The sequence below is a fragment of the Struthio camelus genome, chromosome 4, assembly GCF_040807025.1.
Source record: "Struthio camelus isolate bStrCam1 chromosome 4, bStrCam1.hap1, whole genome shotgun sequence".
Lineage (NCBI taxonomy): Eukaryota > Metazoa > Chordata > Aves > Struthioniformes > Struthionidae > Struthio > Struthio camelus.
Genome location: NC_090945.1, coordinates 37,084,772 through 37,109,679, shown reverse-complemented (window position 1 = coordinate 37,109,679; position 24,908 = coordinate 37,084,772). Strand labels below are relative to the sequence as shown.

At 38.7% G+C, this 24,908-nt stretch overlaps 1 protein-coding gene across 10 annotated transcripts in view; it reads left to right on the top strand.

Annotated features, from left to right (window-relative positions):
- Positions 1-21,251, top strand: part of SH3D19 (SH3 domain containing 19) — an 85,901-nt gene extending 64,650 nt beyond the window's left edge. For 4 of the 10 annotated variants that reach the window (XM_068942270.1, XM_068942275.1, XM_068942276.1 and 1 more), the window contains 13 exons: positions 1,576-1,688; positions 4,156-4,214; positions 6,046-6,310; positions 7,788-7,856; positions 8,142-8,183; positions 9,119-9,191; positions 9,510-9,640; positions 12,039-12,097; positions 13,851-14,038; positions 14,330-14,382; positions 14,897-15,083; positions 16,017-16,114; positions 17,480-21,249. In XM_068942270.1, coding sequence (XP_068798371.1) covers positions 1,576-1,688; positions 4,156-4,214; positions 6,046-6,310; positions 7,788-7,856; positions 8,142-8,183; positions 9,119-9,191; positions 9,510-9,640; positions 12,039-12,097; positions 13,851-14,038; positions 14,330-14,382; positions 14,897-15,083; positions 16,017-16,114; positions 17,480-17,596 — 1,454 coding nt within the window. In that variant the 3' untranslated portion in view covers positions 17,597-21,249. Of the gene's footprint in view, positions 1-1,575; positions 1,689-4,155; positions 4,215-6,045; positions 6,311-7,787; positions 7,857-8,141; positions 8,184-9,118; positions 9,192-9,509; positions 9,641-12,038; positions 12,098-13,850; positions 14,039-14,329; positions 14,383-14,896; positions 15,084-16,016; positions 16,115-17,479 lie in introns of all 10 variants that reach the window. The other 6 variants (XM_068942273.1, XM_068942269.1, XM_068942274.1 and 3 more) reach the window with 6 other exon arrangements.
- Positions 21,252-24,908: the final 3,657 nt, after the last annotated feature.

The following is a 24,908-nucleotide window of genomic DNA, read 5'->3' as shown; positions in this document are numbered from 1 at the left end:
GCTAGCCCTGTCAAAAAGGGGGCACACCTGGATGTTTGGGAATTCGAGCTAGTGCTTTAGTGGTTCCCTGTCAGCATTTTTACCGAGCTGTGATTACAAGGGCAGCATTAAACTTCCACTTCAGTTTTTACACTTAGAAATCACTGAAAATAACGCCTGCTTTCTAGTTATTTGGGTTTCTTTCTTTTAATGCCTTTCATTTTGTTTTTATAAAGAGTAAAGGTCAGGAAGTTAGGCCATTTGTATATATTTTAAGATTTGAAGTGGTATGTATAAATAAACCTCTAGTGCTCGTCATATATCAGTAAGGCATGATAACAGGAGATTTCTCTTGCAGTTACTGGTAGGCATTGTTTTTAGTTCCCATCACAATAGTTGAAAAGAGTAGAAAAACTTTAATTTCTTTTTCTTCCTGTGCTGAGTCATTGCCAACACTTGCCCTCAAGACTGAGAGAGAAACTTACCTTTGAATCAGTCCATTTATAAACATCTCACCAGCCTTTTAGATCATGGCAATGCAACTGAGGTGTTAAAAACAAGCAGTACTTCACCTTCACAAGTACTTTTCATGAAATGAACAACTGAAAGTTTTCATTTGGATGGAATTTCTCCCTATATTTATCATTAGTTCAGAAATGTAGAGGCTGTGTGTACATGTTTTTCCATAGTTCCAAGGCCAGAAGGACCTTAAGTGTCTGAATTTTGTTGTTTGAAACAAATTATTTTGATAGACAAATACACTGTAAAATAGATGACAAAATTGCAAAATATAAAGAGAAATTGATTGGTAACTATGCTGTCAAAACTTGTCCATGTGCTTCACAGGTTTCAATAGCGGAGACATTTAAAGCAAATCTCATATAATAATTAACAGGTTTCTGTGCTTTTTTTTGAGACTGAGGAGGTCATCTCTCTTCTGTAGTAAAAGCAGTACCGTTTCCTCTTTGATGTCCTAAATTTACTTAGGTCCTTAAGGACTATCAGGGTACTCCTGTCCCTCTTTTCTTATTCTCACCCTGAATTTTCTAGCAGGCAACAGTTTCTGTTTCTGCTTTTACCTTTCTGGTGGTCCTTCCATCCAAGTCTCCTGATCTTTCAGGGTTACTTGAAATAACCCTCAGCTGTTTTCCAGCCTGAAGGATATTCCAGGAGCTGACAGCTGAAAAAAGTGAGCCAGTTTAGAAATGTGGCTGAGAGATAATGATGGTGTTTCAGGGTATCCAGTGATGAGCCTGACATTCCCAGGGGTAGAAACTCTGCTACCCCTGCACTATTATAGCAACAAGTATCGCAGCTGAAATCCTTATCTCTCAGGACATCAGCAAGTTCTTTCAGTGAAGATACGTTACGCAGAAGGGGAAGTACTCCTATGGCCAGCCTCAGGGTTAGGGTGTTCCTTTTGCATCCTTTTTTTTTCCACTAGTGATCCTGCCCATTGGCTGCTCAGGGTTTGACGCAACTGTGTTCACAAAAATGTGATAGACGCACAAAAACAAGGTGGGTTTTCTCTCATCTGTTGTTGGTCCCTGTAAAGAAACTATTAATTAAGCTTTCATTTGGGAACTTTTTTTACAGCCTTGAATGAAATCCCACATAGCCCTCCACCACTTCCTGCTGAAAAGCCTATTGGGAACACCTCTGATATCACAGGGGGAAAACCCAGCCATGGTGATCAAGTGAAAAAAGTGGTAAGTTAGAACTCTTTTCCTGTGTTAAAACTTTGTCTGCCTTGGTTAACAGATCTCCTGTGACTCTCACTCCTTTGTGAAGTACGTTACTTGAAGGACCAAAGGATGAAAGGGAATACTCAAAGATATAAGGCTTTCTTCTTTTAATTGCATCCTCTAATTTAATTAGATAATTTAGACTGCTCTTAGTTCTGCAAAACACTTTGTTGATTTTACTAAACTTTGATCACATCTATTTTCAGTTTTCTGTACTTTTCAGCTGGCGTTCTGCAGTTTACTAAAACCACTTTGCATTGCATGGCGTTCTACAGTTTACTTTCCAAAACACTGCAAAGCAGTTCAAAGCCTAAGATTTATATAGTCAAGAACTGTCAAAGTCCTTTAGATGCCTTTTTTTTTTTTTTTTTTAACCTTCACACAGAAGGCACCTTTCTGTGTCTGTGCTCATCTCAAGTCAAAAGAAAATACTTCTGTAGATAGAAAGGGGAGTGAAGCCAGCTTTCTTGAGCTCTTCCCTCCCAGTTGTTTTCTGTTGATTTGGTCAGAGCCTGAGCACAGCCATCTGTTGCAAATAAAGGGCTCTGCTCCTCGCTCCTGAGCAAATACTAGTGGTAGACATCATAGTTCTGCATCCTGCAAGCCCTTTGACACAGATTTACTAAAGAAAAAATAAACTAGAAAAGGACATTGCCAAATGAATTTCCAAGTATAGAAAGCTGTGATGGCAAGAATGGCAGAGATTCTTGTGGAAACCATAGGCAGTAACAAGATCGAACCCAATCAAAAGCCCTAACTAGGTTGACAGCTGCCAACAAATGTCTGTGTGACTACCTCTGCTAAGAGGATAGAATGTTTTTTTAAGCACTGTGGTTAAAGAGGCTGTTTATAGAGGTACCGTCTCTTCTTGATAATGCTGAAGAAATAATTTCCAGATACAAGACGCTAAATAACAAGCCTGGAACATTTACAGTGTGTGATCATCCAGGTAGTTGTGAAAAGCATGTGGAAGATCTTGTGTAAGCTTCAGAGGCTCTCATTTTTCCTTGTTAAAAAAGACTGCATCAGACCCAGCAAAATATTTAAATCTTATCTTTGCAATCCTATCTTTTTACTGTTAAGTCCATCAGTAGCCTTTAATGGGGGGGCCTCATGCACTAATCTTTAAACAACCTGCTACATATTTTCAGTTCCCCCCTCTAAATATAAATTCAAAAGTGAATATGATTGTTTCAATATACTTCCATTGTTCAGTGGTGAATATTGAAAATGAATTCATAATAAAGTATTACACAAACCAGCATTTCCAAAACTAGGACTGTTTGTCTGTGGAAGTAATTAACCAGCAACAATAAATGCCGTTTCACACAGGCAGCAATTGGCACAGGATTGTTCCTTTTCACACAGAAGAGGAAAAGTGTAGGTATTAGGATAATACCCCCATCTGAAAGTGGCAGCTTATTTTCTTTTTAATAATCAAGAACATTCATCTGGGGACTTAATCAAGGGTCAACGTTTTACTGCAGCATCCATTCAGGTATTGTATAGGTGGGGGAAAAAGCAGAGAAATTGTTTAGCGGTTTCAAGCACACGTATCTCCAATTAAGTAAATGAGACTGTTCAGACCTTTTAAAATTATTGGTTCAAAAAGGTTATTTTCGAACCCAGGTTCAGCAGTCTGATTTACTAAGCTGTCCCACAGACAGCTGCGTTGGTTCAACTGAGCTGGCAGTACTCTCTGGCACTGGGATGAAAATGAACGGCAGGAGGCAGAAGGATGGTAACTCATTAATCCATTACTGCCGTCCGAGCCCTTCAGACATGGCACATGTTGCCCTTCCACTGACTCTGCTGCAGGAGAGTAATCTCTGGCAGGGTCGGGATGGGCAGCTGGGAACAGTAACTTCTTAATCTGTCAAAGCACGATTCACCAGGTCTTATCTGTTAGATCCCTAGAAAACATATTTAGATGCCTTCTTGAATCACAGCTAACGTTATTTGCAATAAACTCTCTTCTGCATGAGCTGCATCAACATCATATTTTCTGCTCTAAGCCAGATCAAAGGTAAGTGCTTCATCTGTCAATGTTAAATCAAAATTGATAATGTACTTGCAGCCAAATGGGCATCTTACAGGGAATGAAATCGCACATTTTTATATCTGGCCTGAATTTGGCTCTTAGGCCCCCATTTTAATGTAGTAGGAAAAGAGGGCTGGCTCACATCTAATGCACAATTTAAGCTGTGATTCAGGTAGTCAGCCAGGTTATTTACTTCTCTTTCTATGTCCAGCAAGACTTTAAAATGCTAGAATGAATTTTTTTTTTTTCCTAGTGTGTTCCCAGAGCTCCAGAAACTCATTTTCCTTGTCTGTAGAACATAATTTAAAATAAGAAATGCATCATTTAAACAAGATCCTTTTTGGTTTTTAGCTTTAATGAAATGACTTTTTTTCTTTTTAATCCTTGTAGGAGTCAGATCATTTGGAACAGGCTGGAACACCTCACCTAGAACCTGCGCTGCCCCCAAGGTGAGCAGAATTTTGCAGAGATTCGCTTAAAGATGTGTTTCTATGCGAGTTTGCTCATTTAGTCTCTTTATAGACACTGCTAACTCTATCTCTAACTCAATAGGCTTGGGTAGGTTTTACTTTTAGTATACTCGCTAATAAATAGGCAGGACCACGTAGCTAGCTGACTCATACCATATCAGTGTGAGCAGGGACATTATAGGAGGACAGCTGTTTGGCTTTTCAGCTAATGTACAGTGGCTGTTGACAGTCATTCCTTTCTGCATCTTTAACCTATTCACCCATAGCTGAATGTGGAACATCGCCTTCTGCATATTGCTGACCTTTTGATCAACAGCCCTTGCGCTTGTGGCTGGGTTTGAGTGGTGAAGGAATGGAGGTGGCAGATGCTACCACCCTGAAAAGGGCGAATACTGGGCCAGCACCTTCCCTGAAGCAGTGGCTAGTTTATACAACGCCTCTGCTGTTCACTTCAGACCTAAAAATCCCAGTGAAATTGCAGAAGCAATGACAACCTTTGTGGGTTTTTTGTTTTGTTTTGTTTTCTTTTCTTTTGAACCAACAGGAAAGAAGGTCTGCAGAGGCAAAAGTAGCTGGACCAGCCTTAGATTCAAGTCCACTAAATGCCATAGGCAAACTGGTGGGAGATAGCCCAATAAGGCTCTGCTGGAATCTACACAGTAAATCTGTGGGTTTAAACAGAGTTTACTCTGTTTGTAGTAGTTTGTAGAGTTTGTAGTTCTCTTGTCTCAGGACGAGAGAATCTAATTTCAATTATGAAACTGAGTCTAACAATAATAATAAGTGTTTGTTCACAGGAAAGAGTTTGATTGTACCTGATGTGGAAACACTTCATTGTTTCCCCTCATACGCTTGTTACTTTTTTTTCCTGTCTGTTTGGCAGCATTTCTGATTTTCCTGACGTTCTCTGGAATTGCAGTAGATAAAAAATTTGGTCCTTTTGCTTTTCTGCTCAAATCAATTTAAGGAAAAAAAAGGGGGGGGGGGAATAATAATTCAGTGACTTGCCTGATATGGTTTTCTTGTTTAGCTGATCTCCTCATAAATATATGAGTTAGTTTGTTTCTAGATTTAGAACAGTCATCGTCTTTCAAAATTTAAAAAAGGATGAGGCAAGGAAGAGGGCGGAGGTGGAAGTGAATGTAAGTGTAAATTTGAAATTTAAAAAAAAAAAATTCAAATGGCAACAGAGAACTCCTGGTGAGTGTATTAATAAACTAGTAATATTCCTTTCAAGCGGTAGATGACACAGACATGTTAGGACACCCCAAAGTCCCATTAATAATCATACTTTTGTGGTTTGACAATTTTTACGGATCCTTGAGAACTTCATGCTAATAAATAATTATGCTGAATTACACTATGTAGGAGAGAAGGAGAGAACAAACTGTAGCAGAAACTGGCAGTAAGTGGCCAAAGATTTCCCAATAACACGCAAACAAAATTGTATTTTGGGAAGTTTTACTGCCAGGGTTCTTAAGAACATGAAGCCAAAATTTTACACATGGAGTGCATATGGGGATCCCAAGAAAGCTAGTAGGCTGTTGATTAGCAGAAGTGGTGAGCAGGCTTGAAAATATGTAGTAAAAGAATCCGTCTAAAGATTTGATCATTGAGTCTCAGGATCTGAAAGGTTCTTGTATCCCTGGAGAGCTTTGGATACTACATGCCATGGATGGATGCCATACAGTCCAGGTCATCATGAGTCAGATTTCCAGGTTGAATGTTCCTTGGCTAAGGCTGTGGTGGAGGATAAGGTGGCAGACTTACTAAAGTGTACATTTCTTTGATGGTTCACCCAATTTTTTAGGCCTGTGGATGGAAAGATTATACCGGCTCGACCTCCCCCACCTAAAGGTGTTCCTGGAAGGCCACCTCCACCAAAACTCTCTGCAGTCAAGACCTTCTCCCAAAAGGACCCTCTTTCCTGTTCCACTTCTGACATCGCTTGTGATAAAAAAAACAGCAAGTTCAGACTGGGACCCAAGAGAGCAAAGAGCCAAGTCTTAAAAAATCAAGATCCAGCATTACCTCCTAGGCCTAAACCGGGTCATCCTCTCTACAATAAATACATGGTAAGCATTGAGATATTCTGTCTGAGACTGTTGTTTACAAAACAGTGCTGATGAAAATAGTATTGAGAAAGCTATAAAGGTAGGTTACCATGATATGGTTGTCACAGTGTATCTATCAGCAAAATCTTCTTTAGAAATCACTATAGTGAAATAGTAAAAAGCAATGGGATGTAATAGAGGAGAAAGCAGTATATAAATGCTAAGTGTATTTATATATGTGTGCGTGTATATATATATGTGTGTATGTGTGTGTATATATATAAAAATTGTGAGCATTCAAAATCCTAAGGCCTTTCATGGTGTTTAGCAATGTCTAAAAGCCTTTAAAAACAAACTCCATTTGTTTTGATTTAATGTTTTCTGAATCTTTGACAATTAGAGGCTCTGCTTTAGATCTTTAATGTATAGCTTTTGTTTTATTGGGATTTTCTTTGCAGCCATCAGTTCTGAATTCTATTATAGTATGTAAAAATGATGCCAAGTGTTATGTTTGCATGTTACTTTTCCCTGGATACGTCAAAATGCTAAACAAAACTGGGGGAGCATAAGAACTTACAAAGTAGCTTAACTTGCTTAATCAAGACTGCAAAGAGTGAGGAATGTTACATTACTTATCTTACACGCAGCCCGGAGACTAAGCCTGTCCCTCCTAGGGTTGTCATCTTATTGATGCCATGCCTTTTCATTCTTAAGTGTTTCTTTTGGTATTGCATGTATTTTTAGAGGATAGTAAATATAAATGAATGAATATTGGAGATAAAAAGGAGTCTTTCCCTAGATGCTTAAAACTGGTTAGTGAGTAGAGCTGGGGACCGCTTGAACCAGTGCTATTGCCAAAGCAGCAAACCCGCAACTGTAGCATGAAAACAGCGTTCAGCCCCAAGCGGAAGCTCTCTGTTGCCTTCTCTTTGATCTGCACTTCTGCCTTTAGATGCTTGGTGGAAAAGAGCAGTATGAGAGAGAAAGCTGAATCTTAATGTGAGCAGGAACAGTTCAGAGCTAAGGGACGCATGTTGATTCCTCTCTGGTGTACTCGCTCCTGTTTATATAAGAAATATTTGACATATTTTGTAGGTGAGATTTTTTTTTTCCTGTAGCAGTTCAGTAGTAATTCCCTGCCCTCACATGTTAGCGTCTATGAAAGTGCCCTCCGTGACAGAAGAACATGTTCCTGTATTACAGTGTGTGGCTGAATATCATGTACCATGTGGCATGGTGTAAGTTAGGTGGCTAAGATACCTTTAAAGCTGATGATAGCACTTGGGTTTCTCCTGAGGGGAGTTCATATCGCTTGCAGACTTGTTCTGAATGCTTTCCAAAGGAAACTCTCTTCTTCCACCAGACTCCTAAATTAGTCACCTATAGTAGTAGATGGTCTGAATAGTGTCATCATCTTGAGTGTTTTCACATGCAGTAGAAATTTCAGGTGCTTAGAAATGAAACAAACTTTTCCATTCCCCCTCAATGTCTATTCAAGCTAGCTGTGCCTCATGCGGTTGCCAAGGAAAACTTTCTTCCCAGGAACCATGGAGAACTGTCCTGTAAGGTAAGGCATTTTTCTCTACTGGTACATATTTAATCATTAAGATTCCTATTATATTAAAAGATTGACTGCTTTAACATAACCTTTAAAAGGTTACACTGAAAAATGTAGTAGTGGTTTATCAAATCTTTAATAAAAACAGAACAGCCACACACACACACACACACACACACACACGGTGATGTGCCTTAAAGCATGGGGACAGTCTGCTTATGGAGCAGAGCGACAGTAATTACTTGGAGTGCCAGAATGCAGAGGAAACTGATGAAGTTCCTCTGTCTCATGAAGGTTCTCACTTCCCTTGCTGAGCATCTGAAAAGTGGGCAAAAGGTAAGCTTTTAGTTTTGTAACGTGCTGTACATGCCACATCAGTGAATTGGCTTTGACGTACGGATTTCAAAGTATTTTCCTCTCTCTTTGCTTATATAGAACTTAACCTGTTTAAGAGCATGACTGTATTACAACAAGTAACAGCCTTTTTGATTTTTATCAGAAACCTACATGGTAGGAATAGATTTATGTGGAATCTGTTATAATTGCTATTATTCTGTTCTTTTCTTTGTCAATGTTGGTGGGTTTTTTTTTTTTGCATGCAATGAATTACATTCAAACAAAGTAATTCACAGTGATTATTCACAGTGATTGTCAGTACAGTCTAAAAAAAATCCTAGTGGGTGAGATAAAGATTCAGCATCCCTAATATAATTTCCCTTTATAAAGATCCCACAACAAACTTTTCATTTCTCCTCAGCGCTATGTTCCTGTAAGGAAAGGCCTAGTGGTTTGCCCTCCCCTCCAAAAATATTTGGCAGATGACAGATCTGTTGCCTCTGCAACATGTGCTGGGGATAGTTGGGTTGAGACGCTCTCCCAAAACAAGGAAGTAAAAAAAATATTTGGTGACACACAGTAGCAAGCAGCAGCACACAAAATTGGCCATAACCCTTGCATTGAGGGTTGCTAACGTTGCCCCTGATAACTGAAGCTTTGTCTACACTAGGAAAAGTTGCAGTGATCACTCCCTCCCTCCCTTTTGTTGGATGAAAAATATATTTCGGTGAAATCCCTTCTGGTTTACGCTGGTAAAAGACATACAGGATCAGAACCATAGGTCTGTGACTAATACTAATTGTCACCTCCAAAGGTATGGTATTGTTGCAATATTGTGTCCAAAATCAGAAAATGACTTTCAGAATAAATAACAGAGAATCTATATTAGTATCTTTTATGATTTATAAACTACTTGAATTATTTATCGTTGCCAGGATTCAAACAATCCTCCAAAGGTTTCTGACGCAAATGCGCCTCATGCTGTAGTTTTGCATGATTTTCGTGCGGGTAAGTACAAGTGAATATTCTGGAAGCTTGTTTTACTTGAAGCACAGCTTTCAACATGAGAATTTTCTTAGGAATTAGAACTTAAAAATGACCAGGAAACTCAGCCTGGAAGTTCTGCATGTGAAGTTGTTCAAATCCATGGGTTTAGCTATAGTTGGGCCAGTCTTCTAGTTAAACTCACTTGTTTAGCAATGTGTAATAAGGCTTTTTAAAACTCAGTCTGCTTTTGCTAGGGAATTTATTATTAAGAAGACTTTACCTAGAAAAAAAATCAGTGCCCCTGACAGCTGCTTTAACTGAAGTGTTGCTGTATTACAGAGCACGCTGATGACCTGGCCCTTCATTCTGGAGACACCGTTTCTCTTCTGGAGAAAATCGATGCTGAGTGGTACAGAGGAAAATGTGGGAATCGCACAGGGATGTTTCCTGCCACCTTTGTTAAAGTAGTTGTATGTAGGCTATGTATACGTTGCTATATAAAATCCTATTGTATTTGTTTTCTGGTTCCAATTTGCTGTAGCTCCTGTGTGTTTTATTCCATTTGCTATTTCAATAATCTCTTTTCCTCTCTGGCAGCACAGAAGACGTATCAACTTGTTTGTGTGGTATTAGAAAAATGCTTGATTTGGCAGCACAAACTTGTGGTCTGGGTGTTATTTTCCTGTTAATTTCAAGCCAAACGGGAAAGCCATAGCCCTGACAAGATTCCCTTTGTTAACTTGGGTAGTTTCTCTGGGACTATAGAGCAGCCTGTTTTTCACAGCTGCATTTAAGAATCAAAACTCAGCAAGACGATTGCTTTTTGCCCCCCTCTCCAGGCTTTTCTCTCACTCTTGTCCCCTTGAACTGTGCCAGGATCACCACTTTTCCAGCCATGTAGCATATGGGCTCAGGGTAGCAATTTACCCCAACAAACCATTTTTTGCTTTCCAAAATTATTTTTCACCTGCATTGCTTCCCTTAAGTGGCATACAGAGCGGCCGCATAAACGGGTGCATTGGCACAGCACAAGGAGACCGTTATTGCAGCCAAGCAGCCTAAGTAAGCCTGTTCCCGAGTGGGACGCTTTGCTGTAAACTGCAGGCAAGAGACAGGTGCTGTTTTGGAGCCCAGTTGAGATGGATTGGGCAGCTCATCTTGGACAGAGATGCAGGATGGTTCAGTGCCTCAAGAATCTGGGTCAAATCTGTTGCCTGCCTCTTAAGATTAAAGTCCCGTCTGCAGCAGTACAAAGGGCCGTTAGGCTGCGCTCACCAGCCCGATGGGCACAGAGGAGTGCTAAACTGATGCCAGGATGCAGTGACGGCAGGTAGCTATGCTGGGCATTAAAGACAACAAAAGTTTGTGTTCAGCTGGGGCAGCTGGCAGAAAGAGATGAGAACTGCTGCTGCATAGAAAATACTAAATATTTGGTAATCATTGCAGCGTGTTACATAGGCTGTCTGTTTAGTTTGTAATGGTGTCATTGTAGAGGAATTTTAGCAGTCAAAAACTTACTGAATAAACAAATAGCCTAGTGGTTAGAAATGCTGCAACAATGCGCTACTTGCTTTCACAAGAAAGACTTGTTAGCTAACTCAATTAGCCTCTTCTACACAACCAACTTAATTTACAAGTTCTTGTTACTGATGACTAGTTAAAAAAAGACTATGTTAAAGCAATGGAATGAATATTTGTCCTCAAATTCAGCATTGATACAAACATACAGTTTTGTAAAAGCAAGGGAAGATGCCTTTCAAACTTATGTTTTAGCTGTAAAAGATAATTGCCGTTTGAGTACAAAGTCTTTTGTTTCACCAAATTTTAAAAAGCTATTAGGGAAAGAGAAAGTACATAGACTAGTTTACTGAGTGAATTCTAATTCCTGCTCATTCATGTCAGAAATTTGATCCCAATACAAGGTCTTTATACAATACAAGGTAGTGTTTTACAGTATTAATAGAGCTGGATAGAAGGTTGACGTCTGAAAATCCAATAACCATAATTACTATTTCTGGTAAAACTTTCAGAGCACCACAAATACTAGCTTGTGTGGCCAGAGCGTTGCAAAGATTATTTTTCCTATAAGGCAGCATGACTTCATCCAGTCCTCCCCAAAAGCTAGTGCAAGATTCTTGTTTTTATGGGCGCTAGCTAGCAGTGACCGAAGACTCCTAGCTTGGGTTTGTAGGGTTGTAGTCTTATACTAGATCTCATAGGCCTTCCTTCACATCATAAGAAAAATACAATTGCAGTCCTCTTACAATAAAGGACTGGCTGTGTGATATGTACATAGTGATTTTATTTTAATTAAATTTCTCCAGTTCCTATAATTAGCACATAGTGCCTAGCTGCATTTGAGATGAAAACAATAACTTTGGTTTTTTCCAAACTAAACTTTCTTTGTATGCAGCCGCTGCGTCCATACTGAAGTAAGTGAGATGTTTTCGTTTTGAGTACAGATGGCAAACGCTGGACTACCAAACCCCAAACATCTAAACAATAATTTTTTCTGTTGTGAGATTTTTGTGCTAAGAGATAAGACAGCAATTATCAGTTGAAAGTTTGGTGCTATGTAGTAGCAGCCATTCCCATTTTCTGTCAATCAACCATGCAAAGTAGAAATATTAAAACATGCTAGTAATAGAAACGTTAAATAGTACTCCTTGTTTGCATGAGGTTGAAAAAAATGAGAAATCAGCCATACAAAAACAAAAAGCTCATAAATACGGTCATATACCAGAGCATGTGAGTGATTATGTAGCATCACGTGGCTGTCACAACTAGAACTGATGCTTAATTGAAAGTAGATGATTTTAACAATGTCAGAGTTTACTATAGTTACGTTTATGTATTTTGTCTTATTAGATTGATGTTCCAGAAGAAAGCACCAGGAAAAAAATACTCTGTTCATCACATTGTATTAGGTGAGTCAGATAAGTCTTACTTTTTTCATCTTGATTTACTAGGGAGTAAAAAGAAAGACAAATTGGAAGCTGGCGTTGTCTGCACTGAACTTAATATGGTTAACAGCTACCTCACCAAAATATATTTTAGCTTAATTTTTAAAAGTTTAAGTAAGACTCTTACATTTACTTAAAAGATAAAGACCAAAAACTCACTTAATGGGTTCAAAAAAATTAGCAATCACTTTTATCTTTAAAATAAGTATGTTTATAGAGATGTAGCTCCTTTCACTCCCTTTCCTTCCTCTTTAGCTCTATTAGAAGAGCATCTCCCATAATTTGTTTTGAAAATTATTTAGAGAAAAGTTGAAGCCATTTGATTTAACTCCAACAGCATTGCACTCTCCTCTTTGCTCCTAATTTTGGCCTTGTTACTTTCCTCCCACATCCCAAATAAGAGGGTACATTCCAGGGCTTCTGCTTGTTTGACAAACAAGACATGGACCATAGTATAGCTATACTTTAAGTAGAGAGCCCTATCTAACATTAAAGTGTTATAATTATACAGGTGAATCTAAGATTCCCTTAGATCATATTTTTAAATGTACTGGGCTATGTATCAACCACTTTAGTTGCAGAGTTAAGCACCTTCATTTCTGGGTTGTACATACGACTTGCAGTAAGAGTTGTGGACAAGGAACAACTTTCTGTAGTATTTCTACCCAGTAACAGGTTGCTGGATTTCACAACCAAGTGAAGTTTAAGCAGTGATTAAAGCAGAATCATCTTCGGGCAGAAACGACCTGCAGTGCGAGTCCTCACTTTGGAAAAACCAAACTACCTTGCACAACTTGAGATGGGGACTAGCCTCAATGGAAAGGTTCTGTTGGTCTTCTGACACTTTGACTTGTCTTAACTGAAATTTTATTTTTAAAAGCTGCTCCTGCAACTAACAAATAAAAACAAAGCAATACAGCTGCCCTGAACCTTTTAGGAAGGAATGACTAGGGGCGGGGAAAATCAAGTTTCTACATTGGATTAAATGTTGCTGTAGAAAGAAGTCAAGTCTATTTCTAGTAGTTCTACTTTTTTGGCATGGCATTTACGATAGTCCACAAATTTTAATGGAACACATTTTTTCTTGCTATTTAAGTGAGGGGGGAAAAAAAAAAGATTGATTCACTTTTCAGTATCATATCAAATTCTTTAAACTTAACAGATGTATGAATGCTTCTCTCCTAGGTAGACAGTGTACTTCCTCACCCCTGGCATGGATTGTACAGAATAAAGTTTGTCAAAGTAGATAAAAACTACCTTCCCCTCTATGAAACCTCCGTGTATTCGGAACTTGGGACAAATAGAAGCCTTTTCTCCCCCCACTCTGCGTTTGACTGTGTCTGAATTGGATGGTAGCTCAAAAAAACTTAACTTACTTGGATATGGGCAGAAATGTAAAATTGGACAGGTATCCCAGAATCTAGGAGCTTTTCTTGCTACCTTTGGAGGCGAAATAAGTGGTTATGCAAAACTACTGCAGCAACCAGGAATTGGATGCAAAAAGCACGTATTGGTCCAGCCCCTTCAGAAACCATATTCATCCTCTCTTAGAGACCAGAGATAACCAGAATTAGATGCCAGTTTTCCACCTGTTCTATCTCCAGTGCATTCTTTCCTCATTTTAATGAAAAAAAAATAAGTCATTTTTTGCATAATACTGCCTTCTTAGTACTAAGTGGACAACAGCAATTATATAAAGTTTTTCTTGTTTGTACAGAGGCCCAAGATGTGTTGCACGATTTGAGTATATTGGAGACCAGAAAGATGAGCTCAGTTTTTCAGAAGGTGAAACTATTATCCTTAAAGAATATGTAAGTGAAGAATGGGCCAAAGGAGAGCTCAGAGGCACATCTGGAATTTTCCCCTTGAATTTTGTGGAAGTAATTGAAGATCTGCCTGAAACAGGTATGAATATGTTAGCAACCCTGCAAAAAAAAAATGTTCCTCAAAAAACATGGTTTGGTACTGCATGCGTACAGGTAGTATAAAAGGATCTAAGATAAAAGTCCAAAAGGACAACGCACAGGTGATGAAGGAGTTGGAAAGGGGAGAGAAGACGGATAAGAAAAATTAAAAGAAATAGTAGGACTTAAAATTCGTTCTTAATAATCACTTCAAATATTTAAAACTTCCATCATCATTAGTAACATTTTGAATAGTCATTGCTGCTATTCTAAGCTGTCCTTTGCTACCTAGGTATAGGAGCATCACTGAAGAACAAGGTGGAGGTTTCCTCTTCCCTTCCTCAGGTAATAGAATTTTATAGGCTGGGGCCAGAATTTATATAGATCTTTCATAGGTTTACACAGACTTTCAATTATAATGTCAGATTTGCTGTACAGCTTTGAACTGTGAATTTAATACAACTCCCACAGTGCGCAAATGTTTCATGGTTACATCTGGAAATCTGACAGTTGGTCTAAATTGATAAGTTTGTAACTGCTTGCGAATTAATTTTGTTTTATCCTTTGTGCCTAAGCAAGTTCCTCTTAGCTCTATTTTAAGTATTGCTGCAGTGGTTTAATTTTGAATTTCTTATCCTGTGTCCTGCCACTGACGATAAAAAGGAATGCTTCTGAGCATAGGCACTGTGATAACTGCTGAAACGCTGTTCTAGTCTACATGTGCAATGACAGTGTTGTGTGAGGGGGGGAAAAAGTCAGGATACCCGAGTCTCTACCTCTGCTTTCACTAGAATCAATGAGCTTATGGTCTCCATTAACACTTAAAAAATTAAATTGTTTCTTCTGTTCACTTGACTAGAACAACAGACATTCAGTAGAGTGGTGTGAAGCACTTCATGATTTTACAGCAGAAACCAAAGACGATTTATCCTTTAAAAAGGGAGACTGCATCCAAATCCTGGAACAAGTAGATTCAGAGTGGTACAGAGGAAGACTGAATGAAAAGGAAGGGATTTTCCCAGCAGTTTTTGTTCAGACCTGCTCAGGTACAGTGCTCCTGCTAGAAGGCAAATCATTATTTCTTAGGTTGTGACAGTAAGATACTGAGTACTGGGACAACCCAACTATTCCATTGCATTACAAGCCACATGACATCTCTGATATAATGTCCTAAAGCTAAACCAGGTCCTGAACCATTATCACACATAATGGCAATATAGTGCTTTAGACATCAAGTAATCTGGGGAGTGTGATATAGAGTCTGAAATGGTTAAATAGTTCAGTTTGGGCACAGGCTAAACAGGACCATTGTCCACAGTCCGATTCCAGGACAGTTGTCCACAGTTTGATTCCTTTCTTTCACTCATGCAGCTCTTGAGAAACTCTGCTGCAACTGCTCAGCCATGTCACAAAACTACTGAAATTCTGTTGGTGAAACAAGAGATAAACTGCTTGCTCTTCCAAAGCTTCTATTTATCCCTAGAATCAATGCGGTCAAAACCTTCACAGAGGGCACAAAACAAACAATCACGTTTGTTTAACATGCTTTGGAAGTAAAGCCATGAGTGAAAGTAAAAAGGGAATAAAGACCACCAGATTGGCAAATAGCACACGCTAAGTGCAGCTGTACAAAGCCACTTCATCCCCAAGCAGAAAGAGGAAAATACAGCTTTCATTAGATACTGCCATTGGAAAGTGTAAGAAAGTACACTTTAAATGTAGCTCCTTTATAAGCAGGACATAAGAATGAGTTAGTACTGTAAAATGAACAGGCATCAGCAGAGACAGGGGTGTGTGTGTGTGTGGTTTTTTTTTTTTTTTTTCCCCCCCCCAGCAGGACACTGAATTTGCTAAATAGCAGCAGTGGGCATCCTGTAACACTGTGTAGGGGAGAGACAACAAGGACAGGAAACTTTTGCAAAAACAGAGATATGTTTCACTCCAATCCAAATAACTTATGTGTTATCCATGTTCTGCAGCCAGGATAGAGCTGTCACAATCTCGAAGAGGGAAAAAAGGAAAAGCCAAAGCTCTTTATGATTTTCATGGAGAAAATGAAGATGAGCTTTCATTCAAAGTAAGTAACTCTTAACCAGTTTTTTTAAAAAGCTTATGGTCATAAAGAAAGCTTTAAAAGGATTTATCTATACTAAAAATGGAATGAACAAAGCTCAAAGAGGAGGAATAAATACTAATGCGTTGTTTAATAAACAGCATCTCAAAGTTTTTGGCCTTACCAAAGCTTCAGCAAAGATTCCACCAGTGTGGAACAGGAGAAGACACTGAAGAAAGGTCAGGAGTTGGAGGCTTCCTGTGACGTACCTATTCCAGCAAACTTGACAAAACCAAGCCATCCTTATTTTGCAGAACAGCTGTATTCTGTTCTTGATTAGTTGATACAGTCAAAGGATCCTCTTGTTTAATTAGAAAGACAGCAGTGAGAAGATGGAATAATAGCAAGCGTGCCAGTGTTACAGCAGTGATGGCTCTAAGGGACACCTACTGTAGGAATACTCTGGGACTCCAAAAGGGTTTGGCAGCACAATACCTGGTTGCCATGGGGGCAAGGGGAGAAAGGCAATTCTTGCTGGATGGTTAGATAATGTTAAGAGACATGAACAAGAAACAGCATGCCATTTTAGATTCAAAGTCATGACTTGGCTAACAAAATGCTTCAAAAACAAGTTTCTGAGAAGCAGCAGACTTTCATAGCAGGTCCAAAATAGCATTTATTAGCAAGAACATACTCTTTTTCTAAGGCTGACAAAATAATTAGTTTCTGCATTAGAGCTTGCCATGCTGAAAGGATCAGTGATTCTTTAAAGAGGGAAAAGGGGGACTGAGGTACGGGAAGAAAGGCAAAGGCTATGGTAGTGCTTCAGATGAAGGGTGGGGCATGGGAAGATGAAAACAGGAACAAAGAGCAAACAAGAGCTGGGAGTTTATTTGAAAGACCCGACTAACTAAACTACTTAGACTGCTGCATGCCTTTTTGGGGAACTTCTGCTGAGAGGAAAGTTTCCAAGCCCTGGAAGTAATGGGACTAAATTTAGAGAAAAGCTTTGAAGCATTTGAAGAAACCCTCTAATAAAGCAGGAATATGCACAAATGGTGTATAAGGCTGCAGCCTGTAGGCCAGCTAACTTGCCTACCTTAAAACTTTAAGCAACACAAGTATTTGTGCAGCAGAACTATTTTTTCCTTTCCATAAAATGGTGATTTTTCAACAAATGACAGGTATTTGCTTACCCTAAGAGAAATTGCAACTGTTTTCTGGCAAATACAGTCTGAAAGAGGTCTAACTACCAGGAGAAGAGAGACTGACCATATCCTGCTCGTCTTCTGCTTGATTGATACAAACTGGTTCTGAATAACATCAACTTTGCATGCATCAACATTATACAGTAAACTGTACTGGCTCATGTTACTCATTCTCTTGCAGGCAGGTGATACGATAACAGAGCTGGAATCGGTAGATGAGGACTGGATGAGTGGAGAGCTGCAAGGAAAATCTGGGATATTTCCCAAAAACTTTGTTCAGATTTTAAAAACATCATAAAGTGTTGCCTGCCTTCATGCTCCCTGCATGTGGGAGAGACTTTGTTGCAAAGGCACAGCAAACAAGGACTTCGCTATATTGTGACTATCAGAATGTTTTGCACTACTTTTTTCTAGGCAGTCATATCAGTATCTTGAAGTCAAATAAGAAAATTTTAGTCTTTTGTGACGGTGTATTTAGTCATGCTTCATGAATGCTCTGAGAGCAAACAAAAGCAGGATTTTTAGCAGATTCCAACTTGGGAAGTACTGTGGTAAAGGACTATTTTAACTTAAATTCTTAACTTGTTCTTAACATTCTACTAAGTTTACTATCTGGTATTACATTTATCATGTATAAAAAGTCTGCATAAAGTAAGCTGCTTTGGGCTTCCTTAAAAACTGTTTCTTAAATCTAAATTTAAAAAATAGTTTTAAAGATATAATTACAGCATTCAGTATGTAGATCAAGTTCAATATTCAGGTTTTATTACTGCTTGACTTCCACATTAGCAGTAGAATCCACTTGTTTTATGGCTTAGAGGATAAGGAAGATAACTTATCTCAGTAGAAAATTATCAAATCTAATAAGGATAGAGGAAAAACTCAGAAGTCAATCCTTGTGTGTAGTATTCTTCTGTTCTTAAATTTTACTTTTCTGATCCCCCTCTATGAACAATTCAGTCTAAGTGTTTTGCCTCCTGATAGCGTTCAAACCAGTGTGAGTCCTCTCTCAAACCTTTTTTCCCTTCCCACGCAATCTTTTGCGGATGTAGGTTGTTTTTTCTACAATCTACTGTTCTTCAAGCACTGTCATACCTTTCTTCTCACAGCTGAGGTTAGCTGAAGAAGCAGTGTCCATCACAAACTTCCTCAGATCCCCTCTCTGCAGCAGTTACGCTATTTCAGCTATTTGTCCCCTCCCTCCTCCTGTACCTACAGGAGCCAGTCTTCACTCAGTCTGCGTTTCATTTCTCACTCAAGCACTGGAACATACTTCAGCAATACTATTCCTGTCCTTAACAGGAAGGATATTAAACAGCCTCAGTTTTAGCTTTCAGCAGCCCCAGGGATTAGTTTTCAGTTTGGTATGGTACCACATACCTGCTATACTGAACATCATTATAAATGGTCTGTCAAGGCTTTAAGGAAAAAAAAAAAACAGCTGAGGAGAAGTTACTTCAAGAAGCTCTAACAAAACAATTTAGTAAAAGTCAATAGTGCAACTTGAGCTACATAAATTAAAACAAACATGACTGAGATAGCTTCAGATTATAGGAACTTTGAGAAGTAAACTTCTTTTTATGACACTTGGCTCCAAACAAACTAGTTTGAATGTGTCTTGATTAATAGCTAACTTATCAGACAGGAATATACAAAAAAAAAAAAAAAATGCTGCAGTTGGCTCTTTCAGTGTTTACAGTATTCCATTGCTTTTGTACCATACAAAAAAAAGGAAACAGCAAGTTGTTAGCACAAGTCCTTACCTCAGTGATGCAGGTGAGCTCTTTCACAAGAAACAAACACTTTTTTTGCAGGCCTGGAAAGTTCAGGCTGCCAAAAGGGCCGGTAGTTGAGTGGCAACGGGAGATAGCAGAAACTAGAATCATCGTAATTGACCTTGGGATAGTTTGATTTAGTCAGGTATCTGCTTAAAGCTTTACTGATGGGCGATCCAGGTATGGCAACAAATACATACAGCTACCGTAGGCTGGGGTGCATCTATATTGGTGTTTAACTGTGGGTGAGAGAGGGAGCCCTTGAGGATAGCCCTCTCCACCCAGTGCACTGTGTTTCCTGCAGCAGCAGGCACAAGCTTTCAGCCAAAATTCAGCTGAAAAGTCTCCCAGAGCAGGGGGGTGTCAGGCGCAGACCGGACCTTGCCTGCTGTCACTCCCAAGGAGCTCACAGCGTGGACACCCTCAGTACCAGTTTGCACTAAAGGGTCACTGTTGTAACAGTACTCGCAAATGCAAACACAGTCATTAGTGCTCAAGTTTACCTTTGCAGCTTCTCTAGAAGCTTCATGGAAAAGTGTTACACGTTTATACTGCATCAGTACTTGTTACCCTAACGGGGGGGGGTGAAAATCACACAAAGCACAAAGCTTTAGCGAGCTAAGAATTGGATTTTTACTCTTAAAGGGGATTAACATTAGAAAAACAGAATTCTAAACCCTGTGCTATTCCAGAAAGATAAAAACAAGACCAGTTATACAGCTGTTACTCAGTTTTACCATACCGATGAGGCTGTCCTGAGCTCCTGTGGAATCAAATTTTTAACAACGTAAATCGGCGTCCGAGGACAACCCTTCCTATTCCCCAAGCTTTCCTGCCAGGAAAGGCCAAAGATTCTTACTGTCTATTCAGAGATGATATCCATTTCTTTCTATAGGACTGTGAGGAAGCAGAGAGAGAGGGGGATTTCTGGCTGCTGTAAGCCTTCTCAGTCTTTTCAACCACAAACTTTCAGTGGATCACCACATTGAAACATTCACCGTGACCTCTGCTAAGGCACTTCATGAACCTCTTGTAAGCACAAGAGGAGGAGAACCAAAAAAAAAAAACACCATCAAAAACGGAATACCAAGTCCTTCAAAGACATACCGAATCATTGTGGAGGTAGATGAGGGTTCAGTGTATGATGTTTACTTATTTTTTTTGTCTGGCAGTTTTCTAAAATTTTGATACAAGTCTTAAAGTAGAATTAAATTTTTATATTTTTTTCAATTTCCTCTCCCCCTATTTTTATAATTGTATATTGATCAGTTGTTTTTGTAACTTACATTAGCTGTTTAAAGTCGGTGCCTGTCAGTAGATAAGCCCACTCTGCTTTACTTTAATCCTCTCCTTATTATGTAGGGCTGAAAGAGCAGCAAAGCCTGACATTCAGAGCAAGGAGTGCCATCTGAAGGCCGTTTGCATTACTGCAGTCAGCTAAAATCAACTTATTTTTGTTAAAGTTGAAGGAAGTTAACTGCTTGGCTTTTACAGAAAGTATACAGTATGTAATTTGTAGAAAAGTAGGAATGAGGTCACAAATCATAATTGCAACATAGTAGCAAATCTCATATGCAACCTTGAAATTCAGCTAGGGCCCAATACATTACTATGATAGAGAATGGTTTTGATATGCTCAAGGCTTCTATTGTTTGACCCATCCTCTGGAAATAACTTTAGTAGGAAGACTGTGTTTTGTGTACAATTAAGTGTCTTAAGTAAATCTTTGCAAGTCCATTAAGTTTGTTATGGTACCACTGTAAATTAAAAATGTATTTAACCAGTAAATTTTTTTTTTAATATAATTAAGTCGTGATTGTGTTTTTATTGCCATATATTGTGGAGAGCTGAGCTCTCTACTTGGCATGGTTTTATTCTACTTAGATGTTTAACCAAGCAGCTAAAAAATTAAGATATTACAATATTGCATCCCTTCACGAGTAGTCCAGAACCCCCCAGAGGCTCCTGATGGCTTTAATACAGTTTAATCAAGACTTCAGACTTGGGTACATTGCACTTACCACCTGCAGAATCCAAAACATTCACTACCTGCAACCAGCTCGCATCACACAGGAAGTTAATGCTCCACTCGCACTATGACAGGATTAATTGTGACGAAGCCATAGGCGGAACCTGCGTGGTAACAAGCAGAAGCGATTAGCAATTCTAAGCATACCTTAAACGTGCTCTGCCAATTGCTGCCATTCACAAACCATGATTTTTCATCTGGTTTGTTTGTACTAAAAATACACAAAATTTTCCTTCTGCTTACTTTTCTCCATTTGCAATAATTTCATAAAGCCCATTACCCAAAAGCCATTTTACCCAAAGCCCCTATATGGTAATGCCAGCAAATAGCCTACTGTTTAAGAAAGAACACCCACAGCACAGAACAGCAGAACAATTTCTGAAGTCAGAAAGTTCTCTTTATTTTCCAAAAGGTTCTTGCACTAGCCTTTCTGCAAGATACACTCCTCAGACCAGCAGCTGAAGGAAAATTAACAGCATAAAAGATAAAAGGTCTGGGAAATGAGCTCAGAAATGGCATAGCCTCTCTAGGATTTCTAACCCTCCTAATTTTGAAAGACTACAGGCCAGGTGCAGTCCTTCAGAATTTCTGTGATGGAGTTACTACTAAGCAGAAAAGATAAATACAGCACACTTCCATTACTAGAAGACTCCAAAACAGATCTTACTCTCATGCTATATATATGAATATATACATGCATCCACACACATTATCTACATTAAACCTTACTTCATTAGGTTCAAGGATTTTCAGCCTCACCACACTTAGACTCTAAGTCATGGTTTGTTTTTTACTTCAGTGAAAAAGTCTTATTTTTGCTACAGAAGTGAAAGGGAATTTGTTAAGAGTCAGCTTAAAAATATCACCATATAGGAACTCTTGAGAGGAAAACAGTGCCTTCCTTTTGAAGTATTAACAAATGCACTGCACCAAACTTCAGAATTGCAAGCACTACTTAAAAACACAGCTTCAGCAGTACAGATGAAAACAAACTGGCAAAGCAGAAGATTAAAAGCAGCACTCTTTTTCTCCTGCTTCAACGACATAAAAAAATTTCTTTTGTAATCCTTCAAGTACATAAACTGAAAAGAGCAGAACAAGTAGGCCTGTGTTTACAATCCAATAAAGAATTACCTGAGTATCAAGTCAAGGACCATTTGAAGTGTCATTCTTGTTAGTAAGATTTTGTATATTCCGCTTAGTATATAGATTTTGCAGATACTGTAAGTAAAATAATTTAGCCAGAAATATTAGTGACAATGGTCAGACCTGAAATAGTTAGGATCCCCACTAAAAATCCACAAGTGGAAATTTTCCTTAACCCATGAACTTATTTAGAAACTTAGCTACATAACAAAGACATTTCTATACACAGAAGAATAGGAACAAAAAAGTGGAGGCCAAAGTAAACATCATATTGCTTTCAAGATCTTACAAGAAGTTCTACACCTGTTATTCTGTTTTAAAAAAAAAAAAAAAAAAAAAAAACCACACACACAAGATTCTACCAGTGTATCCCTTTAAGATCAAGTCCAAGAAAACCAATCTGAACTTCCTTTCTTATTTTTCAGCAAAAACTAAAAATATTTTGTTTCCTTTACATATTTGTTGGCTTTAAGTGGACACCTGTGTTTACTCCACACACCTGTGGAGTAAACTCTGTTGTGAGGAAAATCCAAGATCCACTCAAAGTGGATGTGTTCACTGCCTACCAAATTCTGTACTGGGAGTTCACCAGCAACAGCATTTAGAGCACTTAATCCCTGACAAGTCTATGATACGGGAACTTAGCATCTTGCCAATTTTGGCATTTATATTCAGATCTGAGAGCAGACTTGCAAGATTATTTTAAATCAACAAATCAGTTCACTAAGTTTCACAATCCTACCATAAGGTGATTTACCATTTTAAAAATAATCCTGCCTTGTTTAAAACAGTTTTATTGACTATAAACTTACCTCAAAATAAAACATCCCAGATGCTATGTTTGGCCACTTTTATACCAAGAGAGAAGATGGCAATTAGAAGATTCAATTCTTCTTACAAGCTTGTATTCACACTCACTGGAGTATCAAACTCACTCACCAATGACAGAAACACAAAATTCGATGCAAAAAAAATTTACACAGAACAGAATGAATGGGATTTGCCACAGTTGAGTAGTTCTGGAATGAAACTGTGGAGATACAACTATCTGAAAGGCCATCTACAGTAACTATTTACGTTTAGTATGTGAGATCCTGAATATAATCCCTATTGAACAACCTATTTACAACCTGTTAAAGCAATTTTTTTACAATGAAATGTAAGGGTTGTGGAAGCAATTATTATCTCTTTGAGTACAAAAATAACATCGCAGCCGCCCCCTTTGCTGTGAGCTTTCCCAGTCCCATGCACCCATTATTGCACAGGTGCCAGCCACACTCACCGAGTCACTTCCCAGGCCTGGAGGTCTCCTTCTCCCTCATTTGCTCTTCCACAGCCCTGCAAAACGCAGGAACGCAGCACCGGCTGAGTGCCGGTGACAAGAGTTTACCAGTATCGTATCTGTACCTGGTTCTGAAGTCCTGACTAAAAACATGCCAAGCATGAGACCACCTTTGCCTGAGAAAGGCGCTCTGAGTCAATACAGCCTTTTATACCTTAAACCAAAGGCATCATTGGCTGAAACGCAATTTGGATTGCTATTAAAATAATGATTTGGAATTACTACCCTAAGTAACCTACAATTCTCTAAATAACTGATTAGAGCACATGCTTTTGATTTTGCATTGTTACTTTTTCCGAAATAGAATTATCTACATCTATCACTATGAAAAGGTGAAAATTCTTTAAAAGTACAGCCTGTATCTGTAGCGTCCCTCAATCTACTTTTTTCCCCAGTATCTTTTCTACAACACTGACTTTTCATTACTTCATTTCTTATCCCAAGGGTTTTCACAGATAACAGCAAGAACCACAATCACTATCTAAAAGACCTCCCAAAACAGGTCAGTGAGTACCATTTTGTTTTCCGTTCTGAAAGCACCAAACTACCAGAAGTTTAGCAGCACAAAGCTTAGGTTTGATCCCATATTAATTTTGAACAGAACATACTGACAGTGCCACACATTGTTCTGGCCAGAAAAAGAGACTCTCCACTTTTTAAGCTTGCATATGCCAATCAGCAAGGAAAAATGAGAAGGGCCATCTTAAACCCAGACAATGCATCAGTGCTCATTACTGATTTGCTTAACAACTTACGGTTACCTCTCAGTACTGAAGTAGAGGTTTAAAAAGCCACGTGCACAAACCCACTCTCTAGCATATGCTACATTTAACATTGCTCAAAACTCTTTATACTGCTTCTATAAATGAGAATGACTCTAAAACCTATTAACATCTTTGAATGTCAGAGACCAAAATCTATGCTGTTAAAGAGGTCACATCAAATAATTACCCAAGAGCTTAAACATATGCAACGCTCGGGAACAGTCTGATGCCTTAAAAATCCCTTATAATGGAAAATTCTTAAACAAGAATAATATATTTCCCTTTTCAGCACCCTAATTACCAGTTAGCCCTGTACAATGCTGCTTTTTGAAGCACCTTGTACCACCAATATAAATGAAGCTACAACTTCTACTCACATCCATAAAAGTGATTCTCTTTTTGTGAGGAATAAAATAATTAGAAAAAAGTACAAGCAGAAGCCTGAGCATCGTACTTTCCAACAGCACCTTTCAAGAAAGAACAAGCAACATAGTTCCACCTATCCTGTGACACCAATCACAAAAAACATCTCCAAACCAATTAGAGATTCCACC